General features: G+C 41.1%; 1 protein-coding gene across 1 annotated transcript; it reads right to left on the reverse strand.

Annotated features, from left to right (window-relative positions):
- Positions 1–136: 136 nt before the first annotated feature.
- On the reverse strand, positions 137–26,158 carry psmd5 (proteasome 26S subunit, non-ATPase 5). Its single transcript, XM_063073117.1, has 10 exons — positions 25,947–26,158; positions 20,701–20,845; positions 18,522–18,635; positions 15,283–15,411; positions 13,852–13,961; positions 12,625–12,767; positions 12,083–12,274; positions 9,737–9,846; positions 5,509–5,649; positions 137–1,321 (listed from the first exon to the last, which is right to left on the reverse strand). Exons 1-10 carry the CDS (start codon positions 26,117–26,119, stop codon positions 1,064–1,066), a joined length of 1,515 nt encoding a protein of 504 aa, XP_062929187.1. The 5' UTR covers positions 26,120–26,158; the 3' UTR covers positions 137–1,063.
- Positions 26,159–26,192: the final 34 nt, after the last annotated feature.

Consider the following 26,192-nt stretch of genomic DNA (forward strand, 5'->3'; position numbering starts at 1 on the left):
ATATTTCCAAGTCAAGACAATGTTTAACCTGGAGAGGAACCTACAGGTTAAACATTGTCTTGACTTGGAAATATCAAAGCAGAGATGCCTTGTGCTCATATATGACAAGAGGTGGAGAAACAAAAGATCTTGTGTTTTTATGCAGTGAACTTTACAATCTATCATATACACTACAGATATTTGTGCACTGTTATCCAGCACAGGCAATAATACCCAATCAGCGCTTTCATATTGTACCAAATGAAACCTGAAACACAAGATACAGGATGACGCTGTGTGGTCCAGACAGCCTGCATTGCTGCCGAATAAGACTATAGCTGGTTTAATCTTGGACCCAGCCTCACTTGCATACTTAGGCACAACCCTGTATACACCACTTGTCCCAGAACATCTTAGCCTTAAATAACTTGAACAATTCCACCTCTATAGGTCTCCAGGGTAAAGTTTTCCACAAATTAATTCTCAACAATTCTTCAACTCCATCTTAAATGGGCAGGTACAGATTTTGAAATTGTCCTTTTTCTCCTTTTTCTACTGGAGGTTTTGAGACAACATAAAGCTCGAGTACGCTTTAATCAGTCACAGGATATGGACAAGTTTGACATTATGCTCACCCAAAAACATTTGGAAGTGGTGGCAAGCTGCTATTGAACCAGTGATAAATGCCAACTCAAACACTTGAAACAGGCAACGAAGATGCTTAGTTAGGAAATTCCAGGATTAGATGGTTAAATTATTGAAATGGGATAAAAATGAGCTTCTGATTTCATTTCAGTCATACAAGTTTTTTTTTAATAAATATCAAGATTGATATTCAGCTGGAAATCAAAATCAGGTGAATGCTATTACATAATATATAAATTTGGTTCCACACCGCAAAAAGGTATTTATGTTACTTGAGTTGCATACCTTACCATTACTCTGTTTTCTTAAAGGAACAGAAAGGAAATTGCTAAAGAGATTGAAGATTCCACTTAATTGAAGCTCTGTCCAATACCAGGCTTCATGTAACTTGTCCTTTACAAAAAAAAAATTTAAAGATAGTCAATACTGTCATCAGTGGTTATTCTCCACCTTCCACAGCTACTGCTGCTGTTGCTTTTACAAAGTAAGGACCTTCCTGCAGGTAAGCACGGAGTTGCAGGTAATGTTGGTTTCCAAAGATTTCGGCTATTGTCTTGGAATTTACAAGGGCTTTTACCAATTCAAAATTGGCATCCTTTGAATTTTTGTCAGCTTCAGTTGACCTGTCGACGATGTATTCCACAAATCCTGGTGTACCGATCATCAGTTTCTGACCCCAAGGCTGGCTAGCAATTGCCTGAATTTAGGAAAGAAACAGGAGAGAAGTTATTGGGAAAAGGATGTCAACACTAACAAAAATAACCAATTCAATAACACATATTCATGAATAGGAATGGGACTCTTAATTGATTGCCATTATGAGCGAGGAGCAAAACAGAAAAGTTACACTCAAGTAATGAGCAAAGTGGAGATAATAAGAGATCTCCACACATCTGAGTAATTAAATTGACAAATTCCAAGATGCTATCAGCTTAAGTCTTTAGCAACTCAGTAGTAGAAACCAGATAATGAGTTACGAAATCACATTGCAAAGCAAATACAAATACAGCATGTCTGTAATTATAGAAAATCTCCGAAGTTCTCAGATTAGTATGCACATGTGGACCAAGTGTTTCAGGTCAATGGCTTCTCATCCAGATTGCTAATCAGCCTAAAATAGTAACCCTCTCCCTCTCCGATACTGCCGATTTCTAGCATTTTGTGCTTTTATTATAAGCTACAAAAATTGTGAAAACAGTTTCTACTTCAACGTTGTTCCCTTATTCAAGGAAGGGAGTAGAGATAACCCAGGAAATTATAGACCAGTGAGTCTTACTTCAGTGGTTGGCAAGTTAATGGAGAAGATCCTGAGAGGCAGGTTTATGAACATTTGGAGAAGTATAACATGATTAGGAATAGTCAGCATGGCTTTGTCAAGGGCAGGGTGTGCCTTACGAGCCCGATTGAATTTTTTTTGAGGACGTGACTAAACACGTTGATGAAGGAAGAGCAGTAGATGTAGTGTATATGGATTTCAGAAGGGCATTTGATAAGGTACCCCATGCAAAGCTTATTGAGAAAGTAAGGAGGCATGGGATCCAAGGGGACCTTGCTTTGTGGATCCAGAACTGGCTTGCCTTCAGAAGGCAAAGAGTGGTTGTAGTAGGTCATATTCTGCATGGAGGTCAGTCACCAGTGATTGTGCCTCAGGGATCTGTTCTGGGACCCTTACTCTTCGTGATTTTTATAAATGACCTGGATGAGGAAGTGGAGGGATGGGTTAGTAAGTTTGCTGATGACAAAGGTTGGGGGTGTTGTGGATAGTGTGGAGGGCTGTCAGAGGTTACAGCAGGACAAGGATAGGATGCAAAACTGGGCTGAGAGAAGTGGCAGATGGAGTTCAACCCACATAAGTGTGAAGTGGTTCATTTTGGTAGGTCAAATATGATTGCAGAACATAGTATTAATGGTAAGACTCTTGGCGGTGTGGAGGATCAGAGGGATCTTGGGATCCAAGTCCTTAGGACGCTTAAAGCAGCCGCGCAGGCTGACTCTGTGGTTAAGAAGGCATATGGTGTATTGGCCTTCATCAATCGTGGAAATGAATTTAGTAGCCAAGAGGTAATGTTGCACTATATAGGACCCTGGTCAGACCCCCACTTGGAGTACTGTGCTCAGTTCTGGTCGCCTCACTACAGGAAGCATGTGGAAACCACAGAAAGGGTGCAGAGGAGATTTACAAGGATGTTGCCTGGATTGGGGAGCATGCCTTATGAAAGCAGGTTGAGTGAACTCGGACTTTTCTCCTTGGAGCGACAGAGGATGAGAGGTGACCTGATAGAGATGTATAAGATGATGAGAGGCATTGATCGCATGGATTATCAGAGGCTTTTTCCCAGGGCTGAAATGGCTGCCACAAGAGGGCGCAGGTTTAAGGTGCTGGGGAGTAGGTACAGAGGAGATGTCAGGGGTAAGTTGTCTTTTTTTTTATTAACGCAGAGAGTGGTGAGTGCGTGGAATGGGTTGCCAGCAACGGAGGTGCAGGCGGATACAATAGGGTCTTTTAAGAGACTTTTGGGTAAGTACTTAGAAAAATAGAGGGCTATGGGTAACATTAGTAATTCCTAAGGTAGGGACATGGTCGGCACAACTTTGTGGACTGAAGGGCCTGTATTGTGCTGTAGGTTTTCCATGTTTTAAGCTACAAAATATCTTGCAATTCTGATACAGGTGTCCTCCGCTTTTCGGACGTTTGCTTTACGAAACCTCACTGCTACGAAAGACCTACATTAGTACCCTGTTTTTGCTTTCAGAAGGTGTTTTCACTGTTACGAAAAAAGGCAGCACGAGATAAAAAATCAGCGTGCGATAAAAGGCAACGCGCGCCCCGAGCAGCCGCGCTCCCCCGGATTCGGAACAGCATTGCTTAAACACGTTGCATTGAGCAGCCGTTTGAAAGATGAGTTTTAAGGTGTCAGAAAAGCCTGAAAGAGCTCGTAAGGGTGTTACACTTAGAGTAAAACTAGACATAATTAAGTGTTTCGATCGTGGTGAACGAAGCAAGGACAAAGTGAGTTAGGCTTGTGGAAGCTGACGAAGATGATGTTGAAGAGGTTTTGGCATCCCATGACCCAGATCTGATAGATGAAGAGCTGATGCAATTGGAAGAGGAAAGGATAACAATCGAAACCGAATGCAATAGTGAAAGTGAAGCAACTGCGTGAGATTTTCGTTGCAATGATAAAGTACGACTTTAATTTTGAAAGGGTACGTAGGTTTAGGGGATATTTGCAGGATGGTTTGAGTGCTTACAAAGAACTGTGTGATAGAAAAATGCACAAGGCTCAGCAGTCAAGCAAGCCTTCCACATCAGCCACAGCAGACGACGAACCTCGACCTTCGACATCCAGGCAGGGAGTCATAGGAGAAGATGAGCTGCCTACCCTGATCGACAATGAGATGACACCCCTGTGTCCCACCACCCCAACACCCGAACACCCGGGCCCCGGACAGATACTGTACTGATTCGCAGAGAATGCAGCGATAGCCGGGAGGCACACAGCACATCTTTAAGAAAAAAACCGAAATAAACATGCTAATTAATGAGGTGCCACCGATACGTAATTGTCGGCCCAGATCAGAGGCGATGCAGTCAGCAATCACCTCTGATCTGCGCCGACATTTACGTGCCGGGCAGTACCTAATTAATTGGCATGTTTATTTCGGCTTTTTTCTTAAAGATGTGCTGTGTGCCTCCCGGCTACCGCTGCACTCTTCGCGGCAATGTATCGGGTCGGTGGCCCGGAGGGTGGGGGCCACTGCACCACCCCAACCTGCAATGACTCAGTCTAACACACCATCAATGTACTCGGCGCTGTTTTCCCAATTCCAGTAAGCGATACTACACTGTACATACATTATTTCTACTTTATATAGGCTGTGTATTTTTACGTGTTATTTGGTAGATTTGGCAGCTTCATAGTTTAAAGGTTACTGGAGAGCACGTTTATGCCAACAACGCTTGCGTGAGATTTTCGCTACGGAGATCTGTGCAGGCAATCATTGCAGAGAAGTATTTCTACTTTATACAGGCTGTGTATTTATCATATCATTCCTGCTTTTACTATATGTTACTGTTATTTTAGGTTTTATGTGTTATTTGGCATGATTTGGTAGGTTATTTTTGGGTCTGCGAACGCTCACAAAATTTTCCCATATAAATAAATGGTAACTGCTTCTTCACTTTACGACATTCCGGCTTACAAACCGTTTCATAGGAACGCTCTACCTTCGGATGGCGGGGGAAACCTATACACGAATTCTATCTTAAGTTTCACTGATGGAAGAGAAAGGTAAGCAAAACTGGAAAACAGAAAAGCTAAAAAAACTCAGCAGGCCATGCAGCATCTGTGGAAAGGGAAACTAAGTTAAGTTAACTCTGTGACCCTTTGTAAGAAATGTTTCCTTTTCCACAGATGCTGCCTGACCTGCTGCATTTTAAGCATTTTCTGTTTTTAATTTAGATGTTCAGTACCTGCAGTGTTTATTGATTTTTATTAAAAACTGGTATGTGCTACCATAATGGTATAGATAAATCCAAGTGTCTTCCCTGCACAATAATATTTTTACCAAATCATTCACATCTTCAAATCAAAGTGCAATTGTAAAGCCATTTATAGAATGCATTTCATATTTAATTTTTTCCCCAATGAAATGCAAAGAAATTAAGCATTTGTTCAGTCACTATCCACGTTTCTAATTTAAATCGTTTATTCTATTAATTGTGGAAGTTAACACAAATCAGCTACAGAAGATTTAGAAACTATCATGTCTATCTAGAAATCCATTAGATCTCAGTGTTACCAGTCAACATGTGTATTTCATTGTATTTTAAGTTAAGACAGCATGTCTAAATACACAAGTTGTTAATGACAAAAGACTCACAGTGAAGACTTTTAGTGCACCAATGTGGATATCTGGGAAAGGCTGGGAACTCAGACTGCGGAATGTTTCCATTGGATGGCTGTGCAAAGCGTGGAACCAGGACTCAGTCATTCCTAGAATATCTTCAGTTTGCTGATCAGTCTGTGAAATTGATAGAAACATAAAACAACATTAACATAAGAAAATAGCACAGTTGGCTACAGCTAAACCCCAGAAAATGTTGAAATAAACAGAATGATGATTTGAAAACTCATCTCAGAGATAGTACTACTGAGGAAAATTCACTACAGTGTGGTAAAAGATTTTACAAATGTATAAGGATTTCACATTCAAGAGCATAAACAAAATAGTGGATTCCGTTAATTGGGATACATCAGGACCAGCACATTTTGGCTTAATTAAGCGGCTGCCACAATTAGCCAAAGTTTCAAGGAAATTATTTTTTAAAATTATAAAAAGAGATGAGCTAACATTTAACAGAATAAGAAATTATGTATTTAAATGAAATACAGAACACTACCAATACTGCTACAGCACTATAAAACTGTATTAGTTCCTAATAGTTTTCAAAGAGGAATTCAATGTACCCCATGTTCTTTTGACTGACTGTAAATGAATAAAATCAGCGTAGACACTTAGTGCAGATAACAGACTGTCTTCATTGCCTTCCTGCATGAAATAGTGTTTTAATCCAACAATAAATTACTGCTTTTTGAATGACCGTCTGCCGGTCAAAATGGATAACTTAACACCAGCACCCGCAACTGTTGCTATTTAAAAATTGTTTGCTCTCAGCACAGCGTAACATCTAACAGCCAGACAAGTGACTGACACTGGTTAGAAACTGTTTGGCAACAGTCTCCTGTTCAAATTAAGCGGCATGGTGTCCTAACTAAACAAAGGGAATCCAGGCTATTTTCTCTATTAGATTTTATTCTTTAAGGGTTGTCCCAAGTAAGCGGCTGTCCCAATTAATCAATGGCCCAATTAACTAGATTCCACTGTGCTGCAATATTTTGCAGACTAATCCCTTTTTTTTAAAAAAATAGAAGAAATGCTTGCTTCCCATAAACAATAAATATGAGCACCCAGTAAAATGCTCCCAAAGGTTCACAAGCTCATTTGCTAAATTATGCTTGCCAACATGGATAAAGAATTAGTTGAAATACAGTACAACGCACATAATAGTTTGCTGGAAAAACAGCAAGGTTTAATCACACTTTTCCAACAGGTAGAAATACGAATCTCTATGCAGGTCCAATATACAGTACTTCCAATCTAGTCTTATGCAAAAGGACACCAATGCAAAGTCCTCTCACTTAACCACAACTAGTGATCTGTGCTTGGTTTGTTGTTGCCACATGTACCAAGATACAGTGAAAAGCTTTGTTTACATGCTTCTGGGAAGATCATTCCATACACAGGTACAACAAGCTAGTATAAATGGACAAAAAAAAATGCAAGACATAGCTTTCTAAACAGTAATATTTTCAATGATTCACTCACATACAATGTGCATCTTCAAAATGGCAATTGTGAAACTATTTATAGAAGGCAATTCATATTTATTTTTCTCCAGTGAAATATAAAGAGATTTCAGGTATTACATCAGTCACCAACCATCTACACATGTCTGATTTAAAGCCCCAATTATCATAATAATTGTGTAAAAGAGGATGTGCAGTGCAGGTTGACAAAGTGCAAGAACCATGATGAAGTAGACTGAAGAATCAAGAGTACATCTTTAGCATGCAAGAGGTCCGTTCAGGGCAAGGCTAACAGGGGAATAGGAGGTGTTGGTGCCCTTGAGCCTGGTAATACATGCTCAAGCTTTTGTCACTTTCCACCCTGTGAGGTACTGAATTTCCTTAGCCCTCCAAGTAGAAGCATTAGTGTGTTCTCTTGGCCAACATGTCCATGTGTTGAATCAGGACAGATTGCTGGTGATGTTAACATCTTAGAAACTTAAGCTCCATCTCCACCTCAACCACACTGAATAAGAGAGCAGCATATACTGCACCCTGCTTCCTGAAGTCAACATCAGTAAAACAAAAGAGCTGGTCAATGAGGGAAAGGCTGTTGTCAGCAGGCTCTCCATCTGCTTCCTATACTCAGTTTCATTATTGTTTGAAGACCAGCCACTACAGTGGTGTCATCTGAAATTTATAAATACAGTTAGCAAAGGGACTTAGGATGCAACCTTACAGAGCATCCATGTTGAGGATAATTGTGGAGGAAATGTTGCTTATCCACACTATTGGTCAGGAAGTCAAGGATCCAGTTACAGAGAAGGGTGTTTAATTCCAGTTGTAGGAGTTTGGAGCAGTTTGTTCGGGATTTATGGCATTGAAAGTGGACCTACAGTCAATAAATACGAGTGTGACACTTCCAGATGGCTTGTGGCTTACCAAGTGCAATGTCTTACATGCACTTGCCCACAAGTAGCACAATTGTTCCACACTAACTTTATCCACAATGGTCAACATCAGAAGCCAGAAACTATTGTCTTTGATTCTCACCATCACTTTGATTCTATACTTTTCCTTGGCATCTGCCTGAAACTTAAGCAGATTGTTTATAAATGTAGTGTCATGCTCAGCCTCTGCCACAAGCCTTAAACTGCCCATGTTCATTTCTGAGACGCGCATACAGTATTGAACTCCTTATTTAAAGACTGATGCTAATGCTTTGGAAAAAGATGAGGGAAGATTTACCACATTAATTCCTGAATGGAAGGGTGGTCTTAAGGCCAGATTGGCTAGGCTTCACATATATCTGTCAGAATTTGGAACAGCAAGGGAATATAAATAAAGCATACAAGATCCTGTGGGGTTTCAATATGGTAGATGCAGAGAATGCCTCCTTTTGAGAAAGAATCTACAACTGGGAGCACTCTTTAAAAAAAAAAATCGAGGATCATCCATTCAGGAAACAGATAAGGTGAGTATTTTTCTTCTCCCAGAAGGCTGCAAGTCTTTGGAACTCTCTTCCTTGAAGGGTGGTGCAAATAAGTCTTTGAATAGCTTTAATTTAGAAGTTGAAAGATACTTTAGAGCTGAAAGATTTCTGGAGCAGACAGAGTTGTAGACAACCAGTAAAGCGCAGAGTAAACTCAAGATAACGAAAGTCTTACTTGAATTCCAAACTCTTGTATATCTGAGCAATAATTCATTTTGCACAACTGCATGCCATACAACCTTAACCAGTTTACATAAATACTTAGGTCAATCTTCTCTCCTTTAGGCATTCCTCTTCTCTCCATCCCAATTTTATTTATTTATTGAGATGCAGTGTGGAATAGGCCCTTCCGGCACTTAGAGCAATGCCTCCCAGCAACTCCCGAGTTAATCCTAGCCCAATCACCAGACAATTTACAATGACCAATTAACTTACCAACCAGTACTTTTTGGACTGTGGGAGCAAACCAGAGGAGGAACCCCATGCAGTCAAGGGGAGAACACAAAAACTCTTCACAGGCAGTGGTGGGAATTAGTTTTAAAGCCTAATTTTAGCTGAATTAAACTAGAAAATTTCCAATAATTTTTAAAAATTAACTAATTCTGTTTCTCACTGCTCATTCATTAGATGAAAGTAAAAATTTACAAATTCCATTGTTTTACTTCTTGAAGAAATAATTGAGTGACAGCGATCCAAAGATTTATGGTCACCTTGATATAATAGGTATATTTACAATGCACAGACCTCTGAAGTGAAAGCGTCACGCAATAAACATAGAAAACCTACAGCACAATACTTGCCCTTTAGCCCACAATGCTGTGCCGAACATGTACTTACTTTATAAATTACCTAGGGTTACCCATAGTCCTCTATTTTTTTAAGCTCCATGTACCATAAAATATACTTCTAGGCTACATCTAGTAATTTTAAAATGCAGAAGACAAAAAGTGTGACATTAATATGTGATGAATGATATCTTTTTGTGCAATATTTGGACAATATGAACACAGCACCCTTTCTACTTCAAACTAATATGACTGTGGAACAGCCACTTTTAAAATGGCATGCTTATTAAAAGAACTACGAGAGCGAATGTACCATTACAACTTGATCTGACATCAGGACACTAATTTTTAGTGTTTATAAAAATTGAAGTTGGAAAATGGATGAAAATTAGGAAGACATTTGTAAAGATCTTGTTTAAACGCAGGTTTTTTTTTCAAACCACATCCTTTACTTACATTCAACGACACTTTTTCCTGGTACTCACCGGTAGAGAAAGGAGAGAAGCAATTGTGTCAAGACAGCGGATGCGTATGTCTGTGGAAGCATTGCATGAAATCGAACCAAGCCTTCTCAAAACCTCTTGGAATGCAGAACCTTGTACAATGGAATAACTGTATTACAATTCCACATTTCAGCACAAGATCATGTAAAGGTGACAAGTATTGTAATACTTAAGCTAGATTGGTGTTGCAGTTCGAATATGGCATACGCAAACACGAAGAATTCTGCAGATGCTGGAAATTCAAGCAACACACATCAAAGTTGCTGGTGAACGCAGCAGGCCAGGCAGCATCTCTAGGAAGAGGTACAGTTGACGTTTCAGGCCGAGACCCTTCGTCTGGACTAACTGAAGAGAGAGCTAGTAAGAGATTTAAAAGTGGGAAGGGGAAGGGGGAGATCCAAAATGATAGGAGAAGACAGGAGGGGGAGGGATAGAGCCAAGAGCTGGACAGGTGATTGGCAAAAGGGGTATGAGAGGATCATGGGACAGGAGGCCCAGGGAGAAGGAAAGGGGGGGGGGGAGAGAACCCAGAGGATGGACAAGGGGTATAGTGAGAGGGACAGAGGGAGAAAAAGGAGAGGGAGAGAGAGAAAAAGAATGTGTGTATATAAATAACGGATGGGGTACGAGGGAGAGGTGGGGCATTAGCGGAAGTTAGAGAAGTCAATGTTCATGCCATCAGGTTGGAGGCTACCCAGACGGAATATAACGTGTTGTTCCTCCAACCTGAGTGTGGCTTCATTTTTACAGTAGAGGAGGCCGTGGATAGACATGTCAGAATGGGAATGGGATGGGGAATTAAAATGTGTGGCCACTGGGAGATCCTGCTTTCTCTGGCGGACAGAGCGTAGGTGTTCAGCAAAATGATCTCCCAGTCTGCATCGGGTCTCGCCAATATATAGAAGGCCACATCGGGAGCACCGGACGCAGTATATCACCCCAGCCGACTCACAGGTGAAGTGTCGCCTCACCTGGAAGGACTGTCTGGGGCCCTGAATGGTGGTAAGGGAGGAAGTGTAAGGGCATGTGTAGCACTTGTTCCGCTTACAAGGATAAGTGCCAGGAGGGAGATCAGTGGCGAGGGATGGGGGGGACGAATGGACAAGGGAGCCGCATAGGGAGCGATCCTTGCGCAAAGCAGAAGGTGGGGGGGAGGGAAAGATGTGCTTAGTGGTGGGATCCCGTTGGAGGTGGCGGAAGTTACGGAGAATAATATGTTGGACCCGGAGTCTGGTGGGGTGGTAGGTGAGGGCCAGGGGAACCCTATTCCTAGTGGGGTGGCGGGAGGATGGAGTGAGAGCAGATGTGCGTGAAATGGAGGAGATATGTTTGAGAGCAGAGTTGATGGTGGAGGAAGGGAAGCCCCTTTCTTTAAAAAAGGAGGACATCTCCCTCGTCCTGGAATGAAAAGCCTCATCCTAAGAGCAGGTGCGGCGGAGACGGAGGAATTGAGAAAAGGGGATGGCATTTTTGCAGACAGGGTGAGAAGAGGAATAGTCCAGATAGCTGTGAGAGTCACACATCAAAGTTGCTGGTGAACGCAGCAGGCCAGGCAGCATCTCTAGGAAGAGGTGCAGTCGACGTTTCAGGCCGAGACCCTTTGTCCTGACCTCTTCCTAGAGATGCTGCCTGGCCTGCTGCGTTCACCAGCAACTTTGATGTGTGTTGCTTGAATTTCTAGCATCTGCAGAATTCCTGTTGTTAGCTGTGAGAGTCAGTAGGCTTATAGTAGACATCAGTAGATAAGCTGTCTCCAGAGATAGAGACAGAAAGATCTAGAAAGGGGACGGAGGTGTCAGAAATGGACCAGGTAAACTTAAGTGCAGGTGAAAGTTGGAGGCAAAGTTAATTAAGTCAACGAGCTCAGCATGCGTGCAGGAAGCAGCGCCAATGCAGTCGTTGTATGCCATACGTTGTTTTGCACTGAGCAAAGCACATCTGTTCCTACAAACTGGAAGGTGACCTGTACAGTGAAACCGGAGGTACAGACAGCCACAGTGAAGGGAAACATACTAAACAGAATGGCAGGAAAAAAAAACTGCTAACGTGCTCAGGGAAAGACGAGAGACAAAACAAAAATCTGCTAATAGGTTCACACAGAAATATTTGTTTAGAAGCTTGCTTATATGACACTAAATGTGCAATTCTGCTTGGGAAAAGTAGGTAAATTAGTTTTTCCAATATTCAACAAATCAGCTCTACCAAAGTGAATTGAAGGCAGAATATTAGAAAGAACAACTTATCCTGCAACTTGCATAAAAGAGGGGGAAAATACCCAATTAATTTATTTTTCATCCAGCTGCAGATTAAAGCAATAACATAGTTTACCCGTTTTATTTAGAACTTGCTTTCCTTCTATACATGATCCAAGAATCCCAATGGTATCTAAACCAACTCCAATCATGGTTGGCTCCTGTCCTTCAATCATCTCAAACACCTTTTTGATAAAGACAGGATAACGTTCACATATCTGCTGAGGACTATCAACCATTGCCAAGTTTCCAAAAAACTTCACCAGATCTACAAAGGAAATAACAAATACATGTTCAAACATATTAGTGCTCCAAAACTGTAATAATTTTAACATGATTAATGCTCAGATACATAGGAAGTCCAAATCCAGTGCCCATATTTCTGTCATTGGATTTAACCTTGTTTCTTTGTGGAGAAGTCAAGTGCAAAGACATACAGATTGGTATGTAAATTGGACATGTGTGTTGTTGGAACAATTGACTGGAAACAAAAATATTAAAGTCACTGCTTAGCTAGAACTGGATGATTTACATTATCATTAGAATGGACAAGTGAGCTTTCCCTTAATACTGGCTTGACATAACAGTAAATTTAAAAAAACAATTTTCTTTACTTACTTGGCAAATAAAAGCCAGAGAAGGGGTCAGAATTTGCACCTATAATCATATTTGAGATTTGATCCATGACACCTTGCTGAGTCAGGTACTGTCGTCCATGCTGACTTTGAGCAAGAGTGGTGACCATCTCGATAGCAGTCGCTCTTCAATTGAATGGAAATACTTGTAATTTATTTAATCAACCATTAAGACAACTTGCATTTATATAACATTTTAATAATGGGAAATGCTAATCATATATCAATGGAAAACTTAATCATAAATCAAGAGTATTAGGAAAAAAAATAACCTAATCAAAGTGATAGGTTTTAAAGCAGCATCCTAAGGCAGACAAAGTAGAGACAGAGGATTAGAGTGTTCCAAACTTGACACCAAAGCCACAGAACGCCCAACCCCTAATGAAGAATTTAAAAACTTTGGATTGTAGAAAAGTTCCAAAACTGGAAGACGATTTTACAATTATGTCAAAATACAGGCATCTTAGTACTATCCCAACAATGTAATACAACTCCAAGAGCCAGAAATTAAACCTTGATGCATCAAGGCGAGATACCTGTGTGATTTAAGGGAGCTAGCTGGTGGCAAATTGCAAATATTTTGAGTAAATACCTTGAATGATGACAGAAAAACCTTCACATAACCCCTACTTTTCCTCTTTCCATCAGTAAATCAACTTTAACAGGCTAAATGGGACAATGTAGTCTCAAAATAATAACTGTTTGACAGTACTCTGAGGAGGCACAACCGCAAACCCATACTGGCCCTTCATTTTAGCAGGGCTACTGTTTTACCTACTTCTTGCTGTGGGAAAACCTGGTCAAAATTTGAAAGTGATCTCATATAGGAAAGGAAAGGTACGTCGCATCCGGAGTTTCTCTGGTTAGCGGACGATTTCCCTCCACGCCTCTCTGACGTAGTGGGGAAACCGCGTACGAGGCAAATTACAGCAGTGGTTTGCCATTGCCTTCTGCCAGGTGAGTTTCCAAAGAGATCACCAGCTCGTAACCCAGCATGGATGGAAGGCATGCAGGGGAGCCGACTGGATTCGAACTCGGGACTTTTCATTCCGAAATCTGTCGCTGATGCCACTATGCCACCAGCCGGGTCTGATCTCATATAACCAAAGACAAAAACCCATGGTGCCATTTAGCTCACTGACACCTCCAAATTTGCTGTTTTGGTGACTGGATTAAAAAAACCATTTCAAACAGGTAGAAGCCTTCTCACCTGATGAGGACATCATCCCCTGCAAGCTCGCCAAGCAGCTGAGTTAAAAAACTACTGCTGGCACAATACTCCAGTGAAACAGACGACACGTTTGCGATCTCCAGCACCAACTGCAAGACAACAACACAAGCAAGCTTAATGCTCCTGTCAGAGTGACGCATGATTGCTAGATTATTTTAGTTTACTCGATCGGGTTCCCTCCACGAGGACAACAACCACGTTGTTGGGTTTGGATGTTTGCGTACGTCAATAACCAAAAGAGCTGTGTTGGCTGGAGTCAGGGCTGTATGCTTTGATTCTTGATTGTGTCACCCATGCCAAACAGGTCAAAGGGTAGAGGACAGACTAAGAGTGGTGCACCAGTTCTCCAGGTTCAGAGGTTCAGCTCAGGGTTAACAACCCTGACTGGTTAAACAAAGTTGTTATGGAAACAGCAATGAAGAATCCTTCTACATCTGTGTGTGAGGGTATTCCCAAGTCTTCACCTGGGACCTGCATGACTGACAGTAGTGAAAACTGAGAGGAAGCTACTGACACAGTGAAGGAAGCCCGGAACTCTGCCAGAGATGGAGGACCGTCACTGCTGCCCTAAACACCAGCAGTGTGACAGACAGTAAGTAGATTGGGTTCGTCAATTTATTTCTGAAAGTAATATACTGATAATTTAAAAACCCATCCTAGATGAGTATAGTGAGCTTGCTTACAGCCCTACAATCATATTGCGCTTCTTTTTTGAAGTTACATAAACATATCACCACGAAATGTTCAAAGTGCCTTAGATGTTACTCAGCAAATATCTCCATTTCCACAGCACCTTCTGCATGAAGTTGTTTTCTCTTTTCTGAACATGCACCAGTTCATTTAAATCTATATATTCATGATTAACAAAAGCACTAGGATAAATCTATGCCATTCTACAAAGATTACCCCTTCAGAAACCTGTTTAAATTTGAAGAGCCGAAGACATTTTGTTCTTCTCTCAAAATTTACAATGGATTAGGTCATGTGGTATCTGAAGGTGTTGGTATGACACCCATTCACAAATTTAAAAGGCTATACATCTGAAGCATTCCAGGTTTAGTAACTATATCAGGCTTAATAAAATCTCCAAAGTGTCATCATAATTCAGAGAAAACGTAATCGCAGCTCAAAGTCAAAACAAGCCGATCAAGTGAATCAGGGTTGTTTAGATCAATTTAATAACTGAAATGATACACCCAAGTGTGGCTTACTCCTGAAAAAGGAGTTATGGAAAACAGTAAATACCTAATGAATCAATGAAAATATCTGGTATTTTATTGACTTAAATACAACCTTTGGCTCAGAAAGCAAATTAAAGTTTACAAAATGAATATATTAAAGAGTCTTATGACATCTAAATTTGACTTAGAAAAAAAATGTTGGATGTCAACTGCAACAAATTCACTGTACCTCATAAACTCTGTATCGTACCACATCACTGATACCCATGACATCTTTCAAATCTTGTAACATGTTGGTTGTAAATAACGCATCAAGTCCAGCTTTCTTCTGGGCTATTCTAGAAAGGCCTTTGATTGCCTGAAAGTTAAAAAAGCAGCACCAATAAATGTTATGCCTTGTGGAAGTAAATAATTAGGCAAGTAGAACTATTCATATGTAGCAAAAATATTTATAGGGTTTCCCACTCTTGTAAGACCTGTATTTATGATAACGCTATTCAATTATTTTTTTAAATCTTCCCATTTAACCAAGAAATTCAACACCACAATTGCTGCAGTGACAAATTAAATTTCAAATTAATACAATCTGTGTAAGATTTGTTCCATCTTTGATCAGATGTATATCAACCATGTATGTTTATAGAATACAAGAACATAATATATAGTAAGACTGGCCCTCAAGCCTGCTCTGTCATTCAGTAGGATAATATCCTTTTGTACTTGGTTCCAATTACCCGTCTAGTTCTCATGCCTTCCGAAGTGTCCACTTCACCATCGCTGAGCATTCAGATCTTTTAGTTGGAGTGATCCAGAAAATCTATACTCTCTGCTTATAGTAACTTATCATCTCATGTCTTATTTAGGCAACCCAATTCTGGATTGAGTTCACCTCTCCACCAGCAAGCCCACCGTTAAATTCAAATTGATTCCTTTCCAGTTCCACGAGTTCTGAGATGACTGAAGAATCCTATACAGGATCCAGAGAGGTGAGACAAGTGGTGATCAATGAGACCAGCAGATGAACTGGTTGGAATTCTGTATGCTCTTTCCACTGTTTGCTCAATTTTTCTATTTGCTCCCTTTATAGAGATTAGAAGGTGTTATGTGCATCCCAAATACTCCTCCTCAATTCTGAGCAATTATAGGCCAGGGATTTCTACAATTCTTTCTTTGTTTCATGGCTACCCAGAGAAGAAGAATTTCAGAGTTGTACACTTTGATAATAAATGAACCTTTGAAGTCAATGAGGTGATTGTAATGTTCTACAGGGAATACAGAGGCAAGTACAACTATGACCATCATTCCAAGTTGACCAACTGACTCATACTGATTGATGTTGCATTATATTTTCTTCTGGGTTTGACACATAATGAAAATAATATCTATTTTAACTGACGAGTTCCTTCGTCAGGGTCTCGGCCTGAAACGTCGACTGTACCTCTTCCTAGAGATGCTGCCTGGCCTGCTGCGTTCACCAGCAACTTTGATGTGTGTTCCTACCTAAGCAAACACCTGGACCCACTGTAATTTGCCTACCACCACAATAGGTCTACAGTGGATACAATCTCCCTGCCTTTCCACTTGGCATGAAACCAGCCAGACAACAGCAATAACTATGTCAGACTGTTGTTACTGATTACAGCTCAGCATTCAACAGCATCATACCCTCAGTAATAATCAACAAGCTACAAAACCTGGGTTTCTGTACCTCCCTCTGCAATGGGATCATTGACTTCCTCATCAGGAGACCATAGCCAGTGTGGATCGGAAATAACATCTTCTCCTCACTGACAAAAAACACCAGCGCACCTCAGGGACATGTGCTTAGCCCACTGCTCTACTCTCTCTACACCCATGACTGTATAACAATGCACAGCTCAAACATCATCTATAACTTTGCCAATGACACAACTACTGTTGATAGAATGGTGATAAAGAGGTGCACAGAAGTGAGATATATTAGCTGTATGAGTGGTGTCCCAACAACAACCTTGCACTCGACAACAGTAAGACCAAGGAATTATTTGTGGACTTCAGGAAGGGGAAGTCAAGGGAACACACACAAATCCTCATCCAGGGATCAGCAGTTTCAGGATCCTGGATGTGGACATTTCCGAAGATCTATCTCAGGCCCAACATACTGATGCAATTACAAAGGCAGCACAACAGCAGTTATATTTCATGAGTTTGTGACTTGAAATTCTAGCAAGTTTCTACAAATGTGGAGAGCATTCTAACTAGTTGCATCACTGTCCAGCATGGAGGTGCCGCTGCACAGGATTGTAAAAAGCTGCATAAGTGTGGAGGAAAGTATTGGGAGTTGAATATTTTGATAGACAAAGGGTTAATATTGGCTGTTTTGAGTATGGAAACCAATTTGGAGCTTAGTTTGTTATAGATATAACCCTGGCATTCGGCAGAGACGACTCTTAAGAATAAATACTTGCAGTTGCTTATCTTGTAAGAATTAGACTCAAGGATAAGAAACTAACTGTTAATACAAAGTTGTACACAGGACTGAAATTTTAATTTTTGGCTGTTGCTATGAACTGCATGTGAATCTAGCTTATCTTTTCTAATTCACAAAGTTAATCAAATAGCCTTTGCTTTTGCAATCCATTTGTACATGTCTAAAAGGAGCTGTGCTCTCTGGATTATTTGGAGATTGAAACCCACTGCAAGAGGTTCCACTCCCCACGATATCATGAATAAAGCTCTCTTTACTTTGAAGTCTGTGTCTAATTTACTTGCGATCAACTTTAATCAAATTTCCCTCGCAAATTATTTTCCCTAACAATAAGGTTGCGAGTTCAGCTAGTTCCATCATGGACACTAGCCTCAAGGATATCTTTAACAGGTGATCTCTCAAAAGGTGGCATCTGTCTTAAGCACCTCCATCACCCAGGACATGCCCTCATCTCGTTGCTACCATCAAGGAGGTGGTACAGGAGCCTGAAGGCACACACTCAATCTTTTAGAAACAGCTTCTTCCCTTCCATTAGATTTCTGAATGGACAATGAACCAACCCATGAACACTACCTATTACTTGTTTTTTGTTCTCTTTTTGCACTTATTTGTTATACAACTGTATATCATTTCTTATTGTAATTTATCATTTTGTGTGTATTGCAGTATACTGCCACAAAACAACAAAATTTACGACGTATCCAAGTGATATTAAACCCGATTCTGATTTTATTATGCATTCTAATTCATCTCTTATTCTCCACATATTCTGTTGAAGAATCTTATTTTCATAATTTAGGTTAATTTGCTATGTCACACGGCATAAGTTTCATAGTTCCATCAAATTTTGCACTAGACAGACCCTCCAGCATCTCAAAATGCAACAGGAATATACATTCTCTCGAATGCACGAAGAAAGTACCACTTCTCCCAATAGTGGAACTGTTTAGATCTCAGTTCTTGGAGGATGTCAGCAATCATTTCACTCGAGGTAACCTTACCTCTTTTGCAACTGATATTTGCTCGCCACCAATACTATGGATCATCTCCTTAAGCAACTCAGGAGAATCAAGAATTGTCACAACTGCATCTGTGTTCTCAACAATCCGTCCAATCTGAAACAAAAATAGTACTTAATGTGAGTCTGAAATGAACATACTGTCTGCTTCCATTATTTTCCACTCCAACTTCACTTTATCCCTAAACACTGAATGCTATCTTTTTTACAATGTTACTTAAGCCACATATCTCAATGTGCAATATTACTAAAGTTCTGTTAACATCAATAAAGAAAAATAATGATTTTAATTTTGAAAAACAGCCTGGGGTTAGGCATTAGCTGCGCCAATTTCAATGTGCAAGGATTGGGATTACAATACAAAGAAAGATGCTAACTCATTTAGTTCTGAATTAATAGAATCACTGGTGAAAGTGGGAAAATATTTAGAAATACAGCATCAATCCACAGCACCCACCTGATATTCAGTAAAAGGACACCACTATTATCAAATCTCTCTGCTCCCTAAATTCTGGCAACATAATCATCCCCAATTTTAATTGTTTCATTTTCAGTTGTAATGTTTTTAGTTGCTTCAGTTAGAACTGGAATTACTTCCTCAAACCTCTCCAGCTCCCTCTGCTCCTTTAAATGAGTTTATTAAAATCTACCTTGACAAAGCTCTGCCTTCTCCTTTTGTAGTTGAATGTCAAAATTCCTACTGTTCAGTGCATCAGAAAATGTTGCTACATTGAAGGCGCAATAAGAATACAGATCTTGATAGTTGAAGACTTCTGCCTACTGCAATAGTGCTGTCAATTTGGACTAGGTCAAAACCTCAGAGAAGGAAGTATCAGGAAACCAAGGCATTGCACAGAACATAGCGTAATCTTTCAAGTGCAACTCAAAATTGTCAGAGCATATCAGGTGTATGCTTTGAACTGACCCTGTATTTCTAAAAGCAGTGGATTCTGGTTAATTGGAACACATCTGGACCAGTACATTGACCCAATTAAGCGGCTGCCCCAATTAGCATAAGTTTCATGGAAATAGTTAAAATGCAATAAAAAAGACAAACTAAAGTTTAACTGAGTAACAAATTACATATTTAAATGAAATACAGAACAAATTACAACATTACCAATACTACTGGTGGTTGTTCGTCATATATGACGATGACAGGAAACCTGTGCAGGGACAGTTTTAAAGTAGAAAAGCCATTGCACTGGCTATACTACTACACGACTATAAAACTGTATTAGCTCCAATACTTATCGACGTAAGAATTCAAGCAGTGTACGCTGGTGCGTTCTTTTAATTGACCGTAAATGAACAAAATGAACGCAGACACCCAGTGCAGATAATGAGCTGTCTTCATACAATTCTTTTTTTCACTGCATTCTCCAAATCTTCATTTTCATTGTAACATTCGAGATGATTGTTGATACCTACCAATTCTTCATAGTTCCTAACTTGTTGAAGTAGTGAAATCATTTCATTTTCACTCTTGGCCATTTCTGACATCTCCAAGCCTGAATGCTTGAAAACGCAGTGAGCAAAACAGTTCCAAATTGTCTTACTGCTTATTGCTCAACAACTATCACTGACAAAAATCACTGTTTTTTAAAAAAACATACACACACTTAACTGACACTATTTAAAACCTGTTTGCTCTATGCACAGTGCAGGGTCTAATGGCCATAAGTGCATTTGGCTGATGCTAGTCAGAAACTCTTCAGCAACATTCTCCTAGCCCAATTAAACGGCACAGTGTCCCAAATAAATGAAGAGAATCCTCCTGTTTTCTCTATTAGTTTTATTCTTTAAGAGTTGTCCCAAATAAGCAATTGATCTGATTAACTTATGGCCTAACTAAATGGAATCCACTGCGTTTTTCCACTTTCCCCAATGAAAACATTTAATAATGCTAGTGATCAGGGGTTCAATTCCTACCACAAGTAAGGAGTTTGTACCCTAGGGCTATATTCTGGGTGCTCCAAAGACATATGGGTTAGGGTTAGTAAGTTGTGGCCACGCTATTTTGACACTGGAAGGATGGAGACACTTGCAGGCTGCTCCTCGGACAGTGCTGGTTGTTGATATAAATGACACATTTCACCTTATATACATGTAATAAATAAAGCTAATCTTTAAAACACACTCTTGAAGAATACCCGCCTTACTTGTGTCAGCGCCAAGACTTTAACACGGTCATCCGAATGCTGGAGTCCCTTCTGGAGTTCCAGTTTGTAATTTTGAGCCAGGTAGACTGGTTCTAAGGCTTGCAGAAGGCGCTCCAGAATGGCAACACACACATCGATTTGTTCCCTGAATGTAGACCAAATACAACAGATACAATAAAATACTGGGTAAAGCACACAACTTACCAGGCAAAACATGATAATGCAGGGCTGAAAGGACAAAGTTATTTTATCTGGCTTGGCAGTAACCACAAAGGTCAGCTTGAAGATAGAAGTAAGTTCAAAATATCTTGAATCTCTAAAGTCCTCAGAAAGTTGATATGCTCAGTATCAAAAAAAAAGTTAACTGGCTCTTGGACACTAATGAAATCAAAGAAGACGAAATTGGAGGTTCTGTCCTGGTCCCAGTGAATGGTAATGCAGGTTCAAGGAAATGCGTTGTCTGTTCCAGCTCAAGGGGGAGGGTGAGCACCAGAGCTTGTGGTCCATGTCCGTATCAATGACATAAGCAGGAAAGATGATGAGGTCCTGCAGAGCGAGTTCAATGAATTAGGTGCCAAGTTAAAGAACAGGGTGGTGATCTTAGGATTTCTACCCGTACGAGCTACGGAGGGGCTAAAAAAAGATAATACTGTTTAAATGTTGGGTAAGTGGATGGTGCAAGGGGAAGGGCTCTCTTTCAGGGAACGTGGGACTTGTACAATTGGGATGGTGTAGACCTGAACTAGACGAGGAACTACTATCTACACGGGAAGGTTTGACAGTGCTACCCTGTTGGGGTTTAAACTCGAGGGGCAGGGGGATGGGAGTCCTTACCGTGAAAGAAAATGTTAAGCTTACATACAAGGACAGGGACAAAAAGGTTGATTATCATGGAACTAATGTTCTGAGTTACATCTATTTCATTGCATAAAATGTTGTAGGTAAGACAGATGAGCCTAGAGCACGGATTAGCATGTAGAATTATGAAATTATAGCCATGAGTGAAACTTCATTGCAGGAAGGACAGGAATGGCAGCTCAACATTCTGAGGTTCCATTGCTTTAGACATGATAGAGGGAGAGGAACTAAAGGAGGGGTGACATGTAGCATTACAAGTCAGGGAAAAGCCATATGAATAGAACTGAGTAAGAAAGGGATGACCATGTTATTGGGATTATAATATAGACCAGAATTTAGAGGAGCAAATTTGTAGTGAGATAGCAGACAGCTGTAAGAAAAGCAAGGTTGTAATAGTAGGTGATATTAACTGTACACATACTGACTGTTACTCCCTTACTATAGAAGGACTAGATGGGACAGAGTTCATCAAAAGTGTAATGTGTTTATAAAAGCTTTCTTAATATCCTTAATATTGGAATTTTTTTAAGGAAATAAAAGGCAGGATAGACAAAGCAGAGTCAGTGAATGTTGTTTACTTGGATTTTCAGAAGGCCTTTGACAAATATGCCACACACAAGGCTGCTTAACAAGTTAAGAGCCCGTGGTATTACAAGAAAGATGCTAACATGGATAGAAGATTGGCTGACTGGCAGGAGGCAAAGATTGGGAATAAAGGGGGCCTATTCCACTCGGTTGCCTGTGACTAGTGGTGTTCTACAAAGATCAGTATTGGGACTGTTTCTTTTCACATTATATGTCAATAATTTTGATGAAAAGTTGCTGACTTTGTGGCCAAGTTTGCAGATAATGCAAAGATATGAGGAGAGGCAGGTAGGGTTGAGGAAGTGAGGAGTCTGCAGAAGGACTTAGATTGGAAGGATGGGCAAAAATGTGGCAGATGGAATATAGTGTAGGGAAGTGTATAGTCATGTTCTTTGGTAGAAGAATTAAAGACGTAGACTATTTTCTGAACAAAGAGGAAAATTCAGAAATCAGAGGTGCAAAGGGTTTTTAAAAAAATTAATTTAGAGATCTGTATCTCTAAATTTAAAATAAAATACTTGCTGGGGTTTAGAAGATTGGTGGGGGGTGGAGAATCTCATTGAAAACTGCTGAATATTGAAAGGCCTGGATAGTATGGACTTGGAGAGTATGTTTCCCATGGGTTAGGGGTAGAGTCTCGGACCAGAGGGCACAGTCTCAGAATAGAAGGATGTCTCTGGAATGGAGATGAGGAGGAATCTGTTTAGGCAGAGGGTGGTGAATCTGTGGAATTCATTGCCACAGATGGCTGTGGAGGCCATGTTATTGGTTATATTTAAAGTGGAGGTTGGAAGGTTCTTAATTAGTAAGAGTGTCATTAGTAGGGAGAAGTCAAGAGAATGGAGTTACGAGGGATAATAAATCAGCTATAAAGGAATGGCAGAGCAGACACAATGGGCCAAATAGCCTAATTCTGCCTCTATGTCTTATGGCCTTAATCAATACATTGAGGTCTCAACTAAAGGGACTGCAATATTGGATCTCCTATTAGGGATATTAGGGAATGAGGTGGTGAGGTGCTAGAAATGGATGTAGGGGAGCTTTCAGATCTTCAGGCTTCTGAAAATGAATCTCAGAATTGTACATGGTGACATATAGGTACTTCGATAACAAATTTACTTTGAACTTTTGACTATACATCCTTCCTGATAAGAGGAGGGCATGCCCTGGATGCTGAGGGCCCTGAATGATGGATGCACCCTTTTTGAGGCATCAGCTTTTGAAGATGTCCTCGATGGTAGGGAGTCTAGTGCCCATAATGGATCTGGCTGAGTTTACAACCCTCTGCTGCTTTTTCCAATCTTGTGAGTTGGCACCTCTGTACCAGACAATGGCTCCACTTTGCTTATACTCCTAAGTCCCTCTCTTCTGTAACATTGAGGACCCTGCCATTCAGTGGGAAAGTCCCACCTTCATTTGTCTTCCACTCAGTTACCTGAATTAATCATCATTTGCCACCACTTACCCACCTGAAGATCCCTCTGGAAATCCTGATAATCACCTTCACTGTCAATGGCACCACCTATTTTAGAGTCATGTGCAAACTTACCACCCATACCGTGTACATTCTTACATAAATCATTGATGACAAATGACAATGGGCCAAGCACCAAGCCCTGGGGAAAACCACTTGTCACCGGCCTCCAGTCTGAGAAATAAGCTTCCATTTCCCTTTGCTTCCTACCAACGAGCCAATTTTGTATCCAATTAGCCACATTTCCCCAAATCCCATGTGATCTAACTTTCCAGAGCAGCCTCCTATGTAGAACCTTTTCAAAGGCCTTACTATGGTCCATATTGGCCATGTCTACCACCCTATCCCCCTCAAACTTCTTCAAAAATCTGTAAGACATGATCTTTGCAGTGAGTATCCTGAATTGACATGTGTTTCCTAATAACAGGAATTCTGCAGATGCTGGAAATTCAAGCAACACACATCAAAGTTGCTGGTGAACGCAGCAGGCCAGGCAGCATCTGTAGGAAGAGGTACAGTCGACGTTTCAGGCCGAGACCCTTCGTCAGGACTAACAGAAGGAAGAGTGAGTAAGGGATTTGAAAGTTGGAGGGGGAGGGGGAGATCCAAAATGATAGGAGAAGACAGGAGGGGGAGGGATAGAGCCAAGAGCTGGACAGGTGATAGGCAAAAGGGGATACAAGAGGATCATGGGACAGAAGGTCCGGGAAGAAAGACAGGTGGGGGGGGGACCCAGAGGATGGGCAAGAGGTATATTCAGAGGGACAGAGGGAGAAAAAAGAGACTGAGAGAAAGAATGTGTGCATAAAAATAAGTAACAGATGGGGTACGAGGGGGAGGTGGGGCCTTAGCGGAAGTTAGAGAAGTCGATGTTCATGCCATCAGGTTGGAGGCTACCCAACCTTAGCAGAAGTTAGAGAAGTCGATGTTCATGCCATCAGGTTGGAGGCTACCCAGATGTTCATGCCATCAGGTTGGAGGGTAGCCTCCAACCTGATGGCATGAACATCGACTTCTCTAACTTCCACTAAGGCCCCACCTCCCCCTCGTACCTCATCTGCTACTTGTTTTTATGCACACATTCTTTCTCTCACTCTCTTTTTTCTCCCTCTGTCCCTCTGAATATACCTCTTGCCCATCCTCTGGGTCTCCCCCACCCCCCGTCTTTCTTCCTGGACCTCCTGTCCCATGATCCTCTCGTATCCCCTTTTGCCTATCACCTGTCCAGCTCTTGGCTCTATCCCTCCCCCTCCTGTCTTCTCCTATCATTTTGGATCTCCCCCTCCAACTTTCAAATCCCTTACTCACTTTTCATTCTGTTAGCCCTGACGAAGGGTCTCGGCCTGAAACGTCGACTGCACCTCTTCCTACAGATGCTGCCTGGTCTGCTGCGTTCACCAGCAACTTTGATGTGTGTTGCTTGTGTTTCCTAATGCTTGTATTTCTTATCCTTCAGAATCTCCTCTAGTAACTTATTGTTAGGCTTACCAGTCTACAGTCCCCAGGTTGTTTTTGGAAGCCCTTCTTAAATAAATGCACATTAGCCACCCTCCAGTCTTCTGGCACTGCATCTAATCACCGGCGATGATGCATATATCTCAGCTAGGTTGCTTCCATTTTTCTCTACCTTCTCAATGTTTCTGAATGTATCTATTCAGGCCCTGGAGATTTATCTATCTTCACACATTTTAAGGCATCCAATATCTTTTCTGTTGTAATGAAGACAATCCCCAAGTCCACCCCATTAACTCAGTCAAGACCCAAAGTCCTCATGTCACTGTCAAAAGTAAAAGCAGAGGAGGAAAGACTCCAAAATAGGTGAAAAGGTCCTACACCAAGCAATGACAAACACTTCAAAGTATATTGTCATATGCACAAGCAAATGTGTTCACAGGTGCAATGAAAAACTTATTTGTAACAGCAACACAGACGCACAGCATTAGATGCACAACATTCACAAGAAAAAACAAATTAAAATTACACAGAAAGGAAACGAGAACAAAGCACAGTCCATTGTAGTGCAAAGTGGCCATAGTGTCACTACACTAAGGTAATGATTAGGGTCGTACAGATTGGTTGAAGGACCGAATAATTGAAGGGAAGTAGCTGTTCTTGAAGTTAGTGGTGTGGTTCTTCAGGCTTCTGTATCTCCCGTCCAATGGTAGGACAAGCAATGTGCACAAACGGCGAGAAAAGCAGGAAAACGGTCAGGCTCACTGACTTACACAATGTCACTGTTAATGGGCTTTTCCCGGGGACTCAACAATTTATTCCGCTCGACCGTCAACCCCAAGAGCTAAGTCCCGTCCCGCCCCGCCTCTGTCCCCACCTGTCATTGCAATCCAGCAAGTTGAACAACACCCCAACGCGCAAACCCGTCGCCAGTTCCTGCAGCGTGTTCAACGGCACAGCATTCACGGCCGCCTTCAAACTATTCAGCTCGGCCAGGGGCTCCTCCAGCTCGGCAACCTCCCTCAGCAGTTCGGTCACCGAGGCCGCCATCTTCACCCGCGCACACCGCGACCGGAGCCACGGACGGTCTTATCGCGAAGCTTCGGTGCGGGGAAAATCTCGC

Source organism: Mobula hypostoma, chromosome 21 (assembly GCF_963921235.1).
Source record: "Mobula hypostoma chromosome 21, sMobHyp1.1, whole genome shotgun sequence".
NCBI lineage: Eukaryota > Metazoa > Chordata > Chondrichthyes > Myliobatiformes > Myliobatidae > Mobula > Mobula hypostoma.

What these genes read in the sequence shown, in the direction of transcription:
- psmd5 (XM_063073117.1), bottom strand. Translation starts at nt 26,119, where the DNA reads ATGGCGGCCTCGGTGACCGAACTGCTGAGGGAGGTTGCCGAGCTGGAG. An exon ending in TTGCTGGATTGCAATGACAG is followed by an intron (nt 20,846 to 25,946) that starts GTGGGGACAGAG and finishes GTCTACATTCAG; the next exon opens with GGAACAAATCGATGTGTGTG. An exon ending in AAGTCTTGGCGCTGACACAA is followed by an intron (nt 18,636 to 20,700) that starts GTAAGGCGGGTA and finishes TTTTTGTTTCAG; the next exon opens with ATTGGACGGATTGTTGAGAA.